Raw genomic sequence first — 14,349 nt, forward strand, 5'->3', positions numbered from 1 at the left:
CAGCTCTTTATCAATGAATTTTTATAACGATGTCATCGCTCAAGAGAACGGTCACGACTCGAATAAAAAGGCTACACGCTGCACTCTCCCGATATTACTTCATTGGCCGTACCTTCCCATAACTCTAATATGCTTCTTCGGTAAACAATGCTTTACTTGTATCTACTATAATTTATATCGTATTTCTTCGTATTTGCTTTGTACAAGTCTAGTATCGTAAAATTGACTCCTAACGATAGCTCCACTTTGACAATCAAAATTTATGCTTTTTTTCGTATCATTAATTTCTTAATTCTCAATAAATTCAACTCACTTCGTGATTGTGGTGGTGGTAGTCTCTCAAATGGGCGTCATTGTACTCGGGTACACCATAGGAAGTGGAAAGTGCATTGAAATTTTGCGCCTTGACTACCTCGGGCAAGAAATACGTATCTTTTGGCGGTGCAGGAACATATCTACTCGGGAGCGCGGAGAAACTCTGGTTTCTGTTGCTGGGCGGCAAATAGGTGCTCGCCGACACGCTGTTATAATCCTGGCTAGATTGGTAACTTGGTGCTTGGTAGCTGCTCTGGCTACGTCGGTAGCTAGATTGGTGCTGGTAATTGTTTTGAGATGCTGAGTAGGTGTTTTGAAGACGGCTACTGCTGCTGCTGGCAGGCAGATAAGTACTTGACGGAGATGGGCCACCGTAACGAGAACTGGGTGGCAAGTAACTTGAAGATAAGCGATAGCCAGCTGGTTCCAAACTACACATAGCCGATCCTGCTAATATGGTTAAGACTGGCAGGATCTGTGAGTATAACAATTTTCATATAAAAATGCAGTCTTTTTGAATGGGCGATTTTTTTTTTTTATATAAAAAAAATTTTTAATTTTTGTTCAATCCTGGCACTAGTGAAAAATAAACGAAAAAATCTTTCAATGCCTTTTTTTCACATTTTTACATTTGCGCACAGAGATGAAAAGAAATCTGCGTCCACGTATCAAACGAAATCGACATTCGAGAAAGAAAAATTCGCGTTGTGAGTGGCAAACACGCGGCGAGAAAAAAATGTACCTGCATATCGAGCGAGAAAAAAAGTAAACGAAAGAGCCGATAAGTCCGACTGCAGTCGCAGACGAAAAAAAAATGATACACATTGGTAAGCGAGTATGAAGCTTTATACTTATAAAGATCATCCCACCACGCCGAATCTTCTTCCGCATTGCGCCATATCGCGCAGTAATTGTACGATGTTTCAACCCATGGGAATTTTAAGGGGCGAGCGCGATTTGCGTGCAAGGTCGTCGGAATTTTTCTTCGCCACTCTCGCTGCCGCGCTGATTTCGCGCTGTTTGCGCGCACGAAACTTTTTACAAATCGCAAGCAGGCGGATATAGATTGTATTCTCTTTCATCGGCGTTGCCTGTCCTCGACCTATCATCCTCTTGTTCTAACGCGAATATACGTTGAACTTTTTCTGCAGCGACAATACCAAGTATTGTTAATGTATGCGCGAGGTCATATGTCGATTATCGGATGTTGATTTCCGAGCTGTTCATTTAAAGGATATTGTACGATCGTGAGATAAATATAAAAACAAAACAAAAAGCCAACACATTTTTCGATCGAATGGAATTCAAACCCATTCCAATTTAGCGATGTAGCCATTGTTTTAAACGGGACTGTTATGATATGAATTATATAAATTAGCTGGAGTAGAAAAAAAAATGTTTGTAGGTAGATGGCGTAACGCTAGGTAATTAACATGTCCTTTTTACGCGTGAAAGCTTCGTCAAGCATATTTTACTTGTCCATTAGCATATTCACTTTGTGCGTGAATTAAAAATATTTTCCTTTCCCAGGCAATCGGTTTACAAAGTGTAATCTCATCTCTTAACCTTTTTGATTGTATCAGAAGTTTTGAATTTACGTGTAAATTCTCAAATTTCAACTTGGCCTTTTCGGGGAGGGTAAAACTCGTCTAATCGAAAGTTTTACTATGGGGAAATCAAAATTAATCTCGTTGTTTTTCATTTTCAGCGCGAGAGCAAAAGTTTTGTGGTCAGCGAGCTACTTTGGTATTCATTGAATCTCCCTCGGCAATGGGATTTAATGGCATTCAAGTATAATGTGACTTTCGCTTTAGCCAGTTGTTATAAAACTTTTATGAAATTTTTCCAAGCAATCTGTAGACTGCACGTAATGTTATGAATGTTTGAACTCGTCTCAATCCTGCGGATGTAGTGAATCGGGGAATAAAATTAAATTACAGTCTACAACGAAATGATCGCTAGTTTGACTGATACCGACATAACATGACATCGAAATCAAGCGGGCGATCGATTTTACCTCAGCCGAACAAGTCATGTAATAGCGGTCTATCTGTCAAATAGAAGATTCGTGCAAACAATAAGCCCTATAGGCCAAGTGACATAGCTTGAAATGAACAGCGACTCACTTTAACGAGTGAGTGTAATATCTTACAAAAGCCGATCAAGATGACGCCATACAACGCACATTCTTTAATGGCGCTTTGTTTCGGGCGACCTCTTCCCCTTTCGCCAAGTTTCTCAACGCGAACATCCTCTGTGCTCACCTCTTTATAGCTTGTTTATTCGAACTCTATTATTTTTTTTTTATTCTTTTTCGTGTGTTTTTTTTTGTTTTTGTTTCTATTTTTTCCCAACAATCACGCTATTTCATTAATCCTCGAGATGGAGTAATGAATACATCGCTTTCTGGTAAGACGAATGAGTCTTGGTTTCGTGTAGAGACACTATTACCGCATGGATGCATCAATTGCAAGTGCAAAATGAAAGCGAATTAGTTTTTAGCCGTATGTCAGTAACAAATTATGAACTGCGAGTGTTATTGTCAACTGAATTAGATAATAACGAAGCTCCCTGAAGCTTGAATGCACGATATCTTTGCTAGGTCGCGTGTTCTCTCCTATTGAGTTAAATTTTCAGTTCGATTGGCCACTAACATTTCATCTGGCAGAATCCCGATTTTATATTTTTACGTTCTCGCGAGCTATTTGATTTTTTTTATTTATGCGATAACGAATAGCATTTACGAAAGTAAGCTAATTATTTGCGGCTCAATTGAGTGAGATATGAAAAGCACGAGCTGTTCAATGCAGAACAATCTCGTTATTCAAATGGAACGTAAAAAATATAAAATCGAATCGCCGAATCATAAACAAAAAGAGAAAAATCTGTCGAATAGCCAACTCGCGTGCAAAATAAAAAAAAAAACTGTTATCTGTAATAACAATTTGGCGTGGGCTCGGCTATCATCTCGATTTCGCGCGAGCTGAAAAAAAAAAGAAAATAAACGCGAAACGAACGAGTAAACCATAGAGTGCACCAAACGAAAAGCTGCTTCGCAACAAAATTGAATTTCTATCTAGGGCGTGAGAGAAAAAAAAGCTTTGGCTACATATAACGCAACGGGCATGTAAAAAATCAGACGGCGCACTAGAGTGCAACGACGGCGCGGAGAAGGAGAGGAGGGCGAATGTTGACGCATCGCTTTTGTACAAGTTCGGTGCGCGCGAGTACAAACTTTGCAGTTTGCCTTTCAATTTGTCGGCTTTATCCGGAGGAAACGAACGATTAAAAGTTTTTGCGGCCGACCCTCTTTCTTGTACGCGAACCCTCTCGTATACGACTTTTAGGTGCAAGGTGGAACGCGCCGCGTTTCGGTGTACATGTCATTCACTGCCGCTTCTTTCTCTCTCTCTCTTTCTCTCTTTCTCGTTATCCCCTTTTCAACCCAGCTGCTGTATCGAACTTGTTAGCTATTTTAACGCTTGCCAAATGTGAGAGACCAATTATCAAAGCTTGATTGGGGCAGTATCCTTTCTTCTATTCGTCCAGCGATGGATATTTTCCCGTGAAACGTTTCACTTTTTACAGGTAGCATATATATACACGTTGTGATGGAAAAATTCGATGAAAAAACAGCTGTATTATTAGAGTAGCGCTTTAGAAAATATACTTTTGTTATTTTTCCTAGCAGCTGGATGGATCGCCGCTATTGGCGTAGCCGCAGAGGAGCTTATGAAAAAAGCATTTTTAGGAAAGAGCATTATAAGAGGATATGTCGCGCAAAAGTTGCTCGCTGCGGAATGCCGCAAATGTAGGGTAGTTCAGCGTACAAGGGGGGGAGGGGGAGGCGAAGCATCGCCGTCATAGCAAACTTTTTGCAATTCCATGCCTGGAGCTAAGGGAGTTTTTAGTGAGATGCTTTCAGGTGTATAAATCTCTCGTTGTGCATTCGAAATACCGACTAACAAACCTTGACTTTTTTAAGATTAAAGAGAAAATGAAAGAGACAAATAATAGCTGCGTTCCGCTGAAGTGTCTATGCTGTGCACATATAATTGTAACTAAAGGCAACTGGCAAGGCGATTGCGTGTTTTACAATCATTTTGAGTGGCTCTTCGAGCGCTTTGCAATTTATTTGCCATCGCGTTACGAGGCCATTTCAGCTGAGGAGTTTTAAAAGTTAATTAAGCGCGCGACTCTGCAAGGTAAACGCGGATAATGCAAACTCCCGCCCAAGATATTGCAATTGTTTAGTGAACTACGATAAAAGCTCACGCTCGCGCGCTCTACTCCCTTCAAGCGGCAATAAAAGCGTTTTAATTGAAATTACTATTCTCGGCTCTGCTTTACAACCCTTCGTAATAGCTCTCTCACTTTCGTTGAGACACTCGATCAACCATATAATTTTCCAACGGAGCGTTGAGCATCTCATTACACCGTCGTAGCTACGTTATGAAATAGAATAAAAAGAAAAGCGGCTAGCTGGGGATAAATCATGCGAGCGCCACGGTAATTGGTGGCGCTTGTTTAATCTCCGCGGCGAATTTATTATCGCGAGGTCTTTGGAGATTTACCGCGCAGCCCGAGACACTTTACGCGCACCGCCGGGGCGACGTTTTCCCAATAAAATGCCGAGTCGTTAATTTCACACGACGAGGAAAAAATCTATTTGTTTTTTTGACCGCGAAGGGAGAATAAAGGTAGCGTTCGATCGTTCGCGCGACCCACCTCTCAAGAAATTCCTCCTGTTCGCTCACCGAGTGGCCAAGTTTTTGAAAGAGTTTCGCAGAATAGAGCCGTAGTGTACGAGATATCGATGAATATTCAGCGCCTCACGATTTTTTCTTTTATTTTTTGTTTTTTCTTCCGGAGCGTTGCGCCTCATAAACCTTAACGTCTCGCTGCCTCGATCATTGTACGCAAAGCAGCGACCTTGCAAGCTTGGACCGTGAGCGATTTCGCAACCCATGTCAACGTAGAACATCTCGCTATCCGTGCGGCTAAGGATTCCTTCGAGAACACTTGCGCAACCGATCGCCTCACCGCCGCTTTCCGCGACACAAACACAAAGGAGCCTTTGTCCAAGCAGGATGCCACCAAAGACGCCGCGCGCGGAGCTTGAGGGCTTGCAATCCGAGGGGCGCCTCACTTGTCTCTCTCTCTCGCTGCAACAGCCGCTACTGCTACCTACTCTCCACGTTACCACGACACTGGAGGATCCTTGCTGCAAATTTCCACTTTATTAGGACACTCCCGTTACTATGGCCTTTGCTCCTCCCCATGCTGATGATTTTGCCTCCAATAAATTACCGACTCACGAGAACGCGACGTCAACGTGGCTGAGTATTGTAGCATTGCCGAGAAATGTTGTCCGCGAATTTTTATATCTCTTATCGGTATTCCAGGCGTGAGATTCAGACGCGCGCGAGGAGGCGGTGAAATTATATAGAGCCGAACAAAAAGTGCAACGTTTCATAAACGCGTCCATAGGCGAACATTTTATGTGTCACATTAAATCGCTAGACCGAACGTAATCTGCGCGCGCCAGCTCTTTAAAATGGATTTATAAAGCGTAAAATACTTTTCGCTTAACGCCAAACATGCGCCATTTTCATATACTAATCGCCGCGTTGCAAGCATATTTTCGTTCCACGGACGAGCCTGCGGCTCGTTTGCTGTGCGCATAAATTACATCTCTCACTCGACTACGTGGGCCCACCGCAGTTTTGTTTTCCCATCGCAAAAAAAAATGTGTAGACTTGACAATTACATTACCCAGGATTCGCTTAAATGCAAATTCGATTTTGTGTTTTTCACGTTAACAATGCAAAGGGTACAAAGGGTATTACGATGTTACGTGAGCGCATCATAAAAGCTCGGTTAACTCGCGAACGAAAAAAATGTAAAAGAGGATGAGAAAAGAAAAATGTCAAATTGCAATTGCGGTCCGCGTTCTTTCGAAACGCGCCTTCGCAAAGCGGCGTACAGTCAGAAACACGTAACGCGAATACTATAGCAATCGCATGTAGGTGCGCTTCAACGTCTCTAGTATGTTATTTCGGCGTTCGCGAGCGTCATGCACCAAAAAATTACAGTCGCGCGGATCGCAATCGTACGTCACTGATTTTCACTGTAGAACACGCGTGCGGCTGACAGGCCTAGAGAATAGTGCGGCCGATAAGATAAAAACTTGGGTAAACACCATTGAATGAACGAAGAAAAAAGCAAAAACAAAAAAATACGCGCAAACATAACGGAAGCGGGCAGCAACAGGCGATGAAAAGAGATAAAAAGGCGGCGACCATTTGCATTAAATGGCCCGTCTGCGCTAGACCGAATAGAAAGAGGCTGTGTGGCTAAATAGCGAAATGCCTTCTAACGCGTGGAAGTTGCGCGACCTTGCTACATTCGCATGACTTTTTGGCAAAAAGAGAGCACCACGAATTACTTCGGCTCAGCGCGACACGGTTCAATGCGTCTCATCGCCAAGATAGTAAGGAGCCTCTCTATTGAATTCGCATTTGCCGCCTAACTGGAAGAGAAAAGGCAAATAAAACAAAGCGCGGTCTACGCTATTTGCGTTTTACGATCGGCGCGCGTGGACGTGCACTTCCATAAACCCGACTTGGTATTTTTATACGAGACTCCTTTTTTATTTCGAGCAATGCGCCGTCTCTGAAGTTTAATTTCATTTGGAATCGGCGCATGCCCATTTAGAAGTGCACAACGACTCGTAAATGAGACGTATAGACTAACGCACTGACGTAATTAGCCTCGTTACATCGGGCAGCTGACAATTAAGCTACGACGGATTTATCCTTCAATCGGTAAAAGCTACTTTTTTGCCGGGACTGCTCAGCGCGGCAGAGCACGATTGAATTCCAAGGAAAATGTCGTCGTGCTCGATGATGAAAGATGCACGCGCGAATGTCGAACGTCATTTCCTCTTTCCAGGGGAAAAGTGCATCGATCCAGAGACGCTATATAAAAGTCACACGCGCGCGAGAGCTAGCGAAGACGTGTGAGAGGAATATGTGAAAACTCGTCTTCTTCTTCGCGCTGTGGGCCTCCCGCACTTGGCAAAGTGCACATCCGTTGGAAAATAGCTGCTATCTAATTCTCGCCGAAGCGGCAAAACTTCCTCGCCCTCGCACTCATTTCATTTTGAAAATTCATGCTTACGGCTCGAGCCTTCGCAACTGAGGGCATAGTTGTCGCCTACTCGTGAATCAACTATGCGCGGCGCCTAGATCCAGCCTATCGATTTGGTTCTACGTGCAGTCGACGATTTTGTCGAGTTTATTATTTCAAAACCACTCAATTTATCTCCTTGTTTCGCGTGTTTCAAACGTGTAGTTTTCCGGTGCTGTTTTCACGTTTACAGGTAAAGCAAATGAAACGCTGAGCGATTCATCATTTTTCTAGCGATGAAATATTCAAATGCAAAAAAGCCAGCACATACAGATGGAACACATAACTAGCAAAATATGCTTGATATTCCATGTAAAGTACATCCGCCTAATCGGAGCGTAGAGCTGCAATCACGTCACTCCTTGTGCGACCATGGAGTCATCGTCTCCTGTAGACACGTTGAATTCCGCGCAGTAGCGTTGCACAAAAGGGGCTTCATCGATTGGGTGTCTTGTCGCGGCCGACGAGTCAAAGCACTTAAACGTTATCTTGCGCTGAATAGGGTACTGATTGGCGTCTATCCAGAATTGAAATAACATATTATTTTCTTGCTCTTACCGGCTGACCGCGCAGGGGTTTATTGCAGTCGATACGCTCTAATTAAAAGCCATTCATTACATCCCAAAGCGCACGTCTGTAAAATTGGAAATGTCGTATATATATATATATATATATATATATATATATATATATATATATATATATATAGCTGAATCCGAGGCAAGCGGAAAATCTGCTGAACGTATACGTATAACTAAAGCTCGCCCCTGTGACATTTATATTCATTCGCGGCACCGCACACCGCAACCTCCCCACTCTCTTTATTTTTCCCGCAATTACGCGCTGTCCCTCTCGCTCTCTGTTTTTACTACTTCGCCCCACTCTCACATACGTATAAATGTGAACATCTATATGAAGTTAATTTCTGCGGCGAGGCTTTTCTCGCGTTTTCTTTCAGTTGTTTTTTTCTCTTCCTCGTTGTTTTTACTTTTCACTTTCAATCTGCCTCGATCCCACCACCCTTCCTTCGCTGCTGTTTTTTCACAGCTTTCGAGTGCTTGCCTTTCGCAAATTGAAACTACAATCCGTCCCTTTATAAAGCGTTTAAGAGTAACCTGATTAAAATCGCGCCTCTCCTCTGCTAATCGACACAATCTTGTAACGACCGAAGGGAAAAGAACAATTTTTTTCTTTCGTACCTTTACGCGCTTACAATGCCTCGGTAGCATTCGAGCCTTTCGTGGAAAATTGATGCGAAAAAAGCTACAATTGCGTGTAGGCCAAAGTGACAAATGATAGCTCCTACCAATCGAGAACGGAGTCGAGAAAAAAAAAGCGGCCATGTGAGATCAATCAATTAGGATCAAACGAGCTAAATACACTTACAAGCTCACAAGAGGACAGTGCCACTTTTCATTCTCCCTCTTTCAGAGTCACTCGTTTATTTCTTTTTATTTTTTTTTTTTTTTCGTCATCTTTCTCTTTGCACGCCAAGGAAAAACGAACGATCATCATTATGCGCGCGCGAACGCGTGAATTTCTGACGCGGGGCGCGATGCCATTGTTGGCGACGAGTATACATCACCAAGCGAGTGCAGTGCGTTTCCCCGCAGTATATATTTACGTCGTGAAAAGCTCGCCTCGTTTTTCTCTTTGTCTAGGGCATATTTTATAAGCGCACGAGCGCCTGCGTGCTATAACGCGTCGTCGTCGCGCTCATTTTTCGATATCCTCGACTAATGGCGTTGGCATGTGCGATGCTATGACGTGAATAATTTTTTCCCTTTCTCATATTTTTTATTCCTTCGCGCAGGTATGTTAGTTCGTATTTCGTTTCGTGTCAAATGTTTTTCTGCGGGCAATACGTTGCTACCGAAAAATTATTGAATGAAGCAGTGGAGGATTTGTCATAGAGTAATAACTTAAGATTTGAATTATGTACAACGGAATATGGGTGTGAGGCTATTAAAAAGACACTTTCATCACGCGTTTGATGAAGTCAACAACCCGACAAACGTTTCTATAGAAAGGCGACCTTGCTGGATACAAATGCATCGTATGCGTTAAGAAATGACGAAGAATAATTTCGTAAAGCAGCATGCACGAAGAAAAATGATCGCGTCAAACGCCATAAGAAGACGACAATGGGAAAAAATGTCCAAACAAAGAGCTACGTGATGGGTGAACGCGAACCCCAATCCATTTAAAGGAATCACCGACGCGCCTTACTCTCTCGTCGTGACGCTGCATTCCGCGTAGGTGATCTAATGACCTATGGTGCGCACACCTGTCTTAGCAGATTCAAATGCCGATGGTCCATATTGACACGTGACCGTATGACGTGTATCGCGTAACTCGCGTTTTCGCGAACTTTGATATTCCAATTAGAATATTCATAACGTCGCGATTGTCTGTGATCGTACGAACTTGATAATAGGCATACTTTGTTTGGTTTCCTTCGATAATTTTAATCGTCTTTTCCCGAGGTATGTACATACATTTTTTTCTTCCATCGCTGAAGAATGTTTTCACTGTTCACGATGTGCAACTGTAAAATTAACTTACAAGTTTCTCCGCGCGAGAGAAGGAAAAAAAACTGCCGTAACGTACAAGTCTCATCTCTTCAAGTTTCTACGTATAAGAGAGCGGAATAAAGTGATGGGGCAGGCTAGCGCGTCAACTTTTCCGCAGCGAAACGCAATTTTGAGCGCGTAGCCCTTTGTATTTTTATTGGAGTGCGCGAAAAGCGCGAGGGATAGTCAGAGAAAGAAAAAAGATGGCGCTCCGAAAGGTCGGAAAAAGACGAAGTGCGAGATGATTTATCAGAGGTAATATTCGCGATGCATTTGCTCGTGTGCGCGCAGATATCAATTTTGCGTGATCTTTTTACGCAATTTTCACTGAAAGGTCGCCTCTTCGAGCGCGTTTATTTCTTTTAGCCTTTTATCGACACTTCTTCAGTGCTACAAATGTCAACGCATATATTGTCATTAGTTATGAAGTGTCCTTTATAAAAAATTACTTACATTCATCAAACTGTTACACGAACTCTGTCCAAATAAAGATTGCTCAAGAAACAGCAGTGCATTATTTTGAGTATTAGTGTATAATAAGGAAGCTTGTTGTTTATTGATTGAATAATCTACCCTCAACTAACTATCGCAAAATAGAAATCTTTATTATTAGCCGTAAAATCATTCACAAAAGCATTTCATAAGAAATAAAAAAACATCAAAATCAAGGAATTTCTTGTATTTTTATGATTCTAAAAGCAAATTAATATTGATAGATCTAACGAGAACAAGGTTTATTAGATGGAAGAAAGATAAGCAAATTTCGTTGCGACGTCCCGTCGGCTATGATCTACCAACCTTATCAAGGGTTTTATTGAAAAAAGACAGATGCCACTCTTAAGTATCAGTTGAAAATATATGATATTTCTAATATCTCCAAGTTACTAAAACAATCAACGATAGCAAGTCCACAATCTCGGGACTGTAGAAACTTTCACGCAAGTTCTATGCATATGTCAGATACGGAAAAACCGTTAACCATATCATATCAAAGATATGAAGTTTGTCAGTTTAAGTTTCCAACTAAAATGAGCTCGCTTTTACGCGCCGAAAGCTGCACTCGTCATTGGAAATATCTTTAGCTTTATATCAGATGTTGACAAGGTTTTAAGTACTGACTTCTCATAATGGCAGGTCGATATTGGCGATTTTCAGTTAGGTAATAATAAATAATGACGATAACCGTAGGAAACTTACTTCTGAAAATACTGATTATAGAAAAATACAACACATTTGACAATTGTTCTTTAGCATAGAAACAAAATCTTAATCAACAATAATGTAAAAAAAAAGAAGGAAAGCACTCCCTAACGTACTGACTCACAGCCGTAGTAATAAGAATCTGGCAATAATAACGCAGCCTCACCGTTAGTGCAGAAGAACATAGCGAAACGAAGGTTGGTGAGATGCTACGGTTCCGTATTGACTAAACGATCAGACAGTACGACACGAGGATATATTAAATCGTCAAGCATGCGCATACCTTTGCGACGCAGAATTATGCGAAGGACGTAAATGCGTAGTATCGATCAGAGGAGGTTCGTGGCCGGTGCTAAGCTATTTCACTCCGAAAGTAGGGAGAAGGCGAGAAGCTGCTTTTACCACCTGCAGTGACGTTACGTGCAGGTCGCGCGTATAACGAGATCAAGAGATCTCGGCCATCGTTGCGTGGCGAAATCGGATAAAGTTGGTACTGCTCCTGGCCGGCTCTCGGTGAGCTGTTGTGCAATCGACAAAGGGAGATTTGGTCCGATATTGGGGGTTTTTTTCTGCTGCTCGCTCATTGTTCGCCATTGCGGCGGAGCCAACGAGGACGCGCCGAGATTTATTTTCGCTTTTTGCGTAAATGCTCCCCCGCGCTACTCAATTTTTTCATCCAAGCGCGCGTGCCTTATAATGATCTACCTCGCACCAAGCCGGTCACTTTGCAAGTTCCGTTGAACGATTACGAATATTGTTTTTTCCGCATTTTCATTTACGCAATAGTTACACAATATTCGGTAATTAATGGATTTTTAAATGATTTTGCTTGCCGTTCATATCGTGGAATGATGAAGCCTCGCGTAACTTCAAGCCTCTATTGAGAAAATACGAGAGATAGGAAATCCGAGAACCCTTCAAGTCCTATAGCAAGTTTCGATAACGAACTCAACAAATAGCCGTCCGAGTACTTCTCATGCAGCGTTTTTCTATTTTTTCCTGTCTGGGGAAGGGGTTTGAAAGTTTCTTTTTTAGCAAACTGGCCATCGATTATTTTTCACTCTCGAATAATCTCGCAGTGCATTAAGGAGTTTATTGTGCTTATTACCCAAGCGGCAGCCGCTGCCTCCCCTTTTAGTTAAAAGTTCGGCTTGTACAGGCCGATTAATGAATTAGTTTATGAAGTTTTCAACTTTTCCAAAGTGCACGTCTCGGAGCTCCTAGGGCTTGAGTAAAATGAATTGCCATAACTATAAGTTATTTTATTCATTTTCAAGCACACGCGTATAAGCCTACCAAATGAAGAATAATCATAAGGTAATTTTATCAAAAAGTACGTGAATACTGCCAGCTATTGTAACTAGACTGTTTCGAGTATATCGGAAAAAATGTTCGAGTTGATGTATGGATTCGAAATAAATCATTCGTCTCTTTGAAATAATTGAAAATACTACAATACGTGCAAGCTCAAGCGCGCGATTTCCAGATCCCAATCAACTTCACCCAGTGTATCTTGCTCCTTACGTTATATGTTTTTACTACTCTCAATTCTCCACAGCGGCAACAAAATGGGCTTCTCTTTGATTCTGGATTTTCAGATAAGCGTATTGCTAACGGCATGGAGCGAGTCGAGAGCGAACAGCCCGTCAATCAGCGGCGCAATGTGCTCGAGCGATTATGAATAGGATATGTTGATCACTTGCACTGGTACAGCAACTTTCATCAGTTGCACATTCAAACATTTCATCGCAAGCCAATTTAAACGGTGAATGAATTTGCAAAAATTACATTGACAGCTCTCTCTCTCTTTCCCTCTATCTCGACGTGCGAATATTAATTTCCGACGATGGAAATTCCGAAACGTTTACAGGAAATTTCGATGCGAGTTAAATTTTCACGTAAATCATCCAAGCTTGCTATAAATAAATAAATGATAGTCGATTTCAATGCAATTCCATTGGTTTTAATTGTTCCAAGAATGCATAAAAGATACTTAAAAGAAATATTCGATGGAAGAGGTATATTCGATTGAAAAGATCAATTGAATATTAAAAAATTACAATATCTCATATACTTCATTACAATAGAAAAGTATACAAAAATGAGCATGTAGTCTTATTTCTTTTTAGATAGCCAATACGGTATGAAACACTGTCTACATTTATACTCAGACAGACGTAAAGATCATCATCTTATAATTCTTCTTTAATACGTGCGAACGAAATCTCATATTTGAGAGCTTGCATTAGGATTACACGACGAATATAGCCATGGGGAAACCTGGGGACCATGCATAGCTATAATAAAGACATAGTTCTCGTGGTGCAGCTACCACGATTTCAAAAGGGGGTAATTCGACCGAAACTGTTGCATGCTGCAAGTTGAGCGTCAACTTAAGTGCCTTGCTTAATTGAGCTTGAATTCTCATTTTCCCAACTTTTTTTAGCTTTGCAAGCTCGCGCGCTTCGGTTCATTTGCGCGCGATCGCTTATAAACTTGAACGAGGTCGAAAATTCGCGTGGCAATTTATTCGAGCTGATGATACGGAATACGTCATACGTAGAATAGATCGTCGATTCGTTCGGTCAATTGTAATTTCAAATTAATGTTTTCGAACTACCAGTTATATCATAACTAAAGAACTTTGAAATTAATATATTCTCGATAAAGCAAACTTTTGTTAATCAATTTTCGGAATTAATCAATGTTACCTCAACGAAACTTGCACGTACTATGCAAAATTATTAGCGTTCGAACACCAAGTATCCTTGGCGAAAACAATTTTTTTCATAAAAGTGTAATGGACACTTTGATGCGTGATCTACAACAATGATAAGACGTGCCCTAAAGTATTTTGTAAGCTAATCCTCGTTAGAGCACACACGAAGCGGTATATTTCGTGAAATTCAGCGCCTAATTACACGGGATATTTCCATGAGGCAGCTGCAGGCAGGCAGGCAGGCAGCTGCGCGAAAGCCTTAAGTGCGATATGCGTGTGTGAGTGTGTATGTGTCTATGTGGGTGTATGGGTGTGTGCGCGCGCGCGCACGCAACAAGCGTTTCCCAGCTA

At 41.8% G+C, this 14,349-nt stretch overlaps 1 protein-coding gene across 1 annotated transcript; it reads right to left on the reverse strand.

The window, feature by feature from the left end:
• Nucleotides 1–304: 304 nt before the first annotated feature.
• Nucleotides 305–7,875, reverse strand: LOC131664302 (uncharacterized). The gene is made up of 2 exons (XM_058935276.1): nucleotides 7,778–7,875; nucleotides 305–746 (listed from the first exon to the last, which is right to left on the reverse strand). The coding sequence occupies exons 1-2, from the start codon at nucleotides 7,816–7,818 to the stop codon at nucleotides 305–307; spliced, it is 483 nt and encodes a 160-aa protein (XP_058791259.1). The 5' UTR covers nucleotides 7,819–7,875.
• Nucleotides 7,876–14,349: the final 6,474 nt, after the last annotated feature.

Source organism: Phymastichus coffea, unplaced genomic scaffold (assembly GCF_024137745.1).
Source record: "Phymastichus coffea isolate CEN01 unplaced genomic scaffold, Cenicafe_Pcof_1.1 PCOF00043, whole genome shotgun sequence".
NCBI classification, from domain to species: Eukaryota; Metazoa; Arthropoda; class Insecta; order Hymenoptera; family Eulophidae; genus Phymastichus; species Phymastichus coffea.

Excerpts from the sequence above, each read along its gene's own strand:
- LOC131664302 (XM_058935276.1), bottom strand. The coding sequence starts at position 7,818 with ATGGAATATCAAGCATATTTTGCTAGTTATGTGTTCCATCT. Across the intron at positions 747-7,777 it reads GCTAGTTATGTGTTCCATCT|TTTGGAACCAGCTGGCTATC; the intron begins GTATGTGCTGGC and ends GGCTATGTGTAG.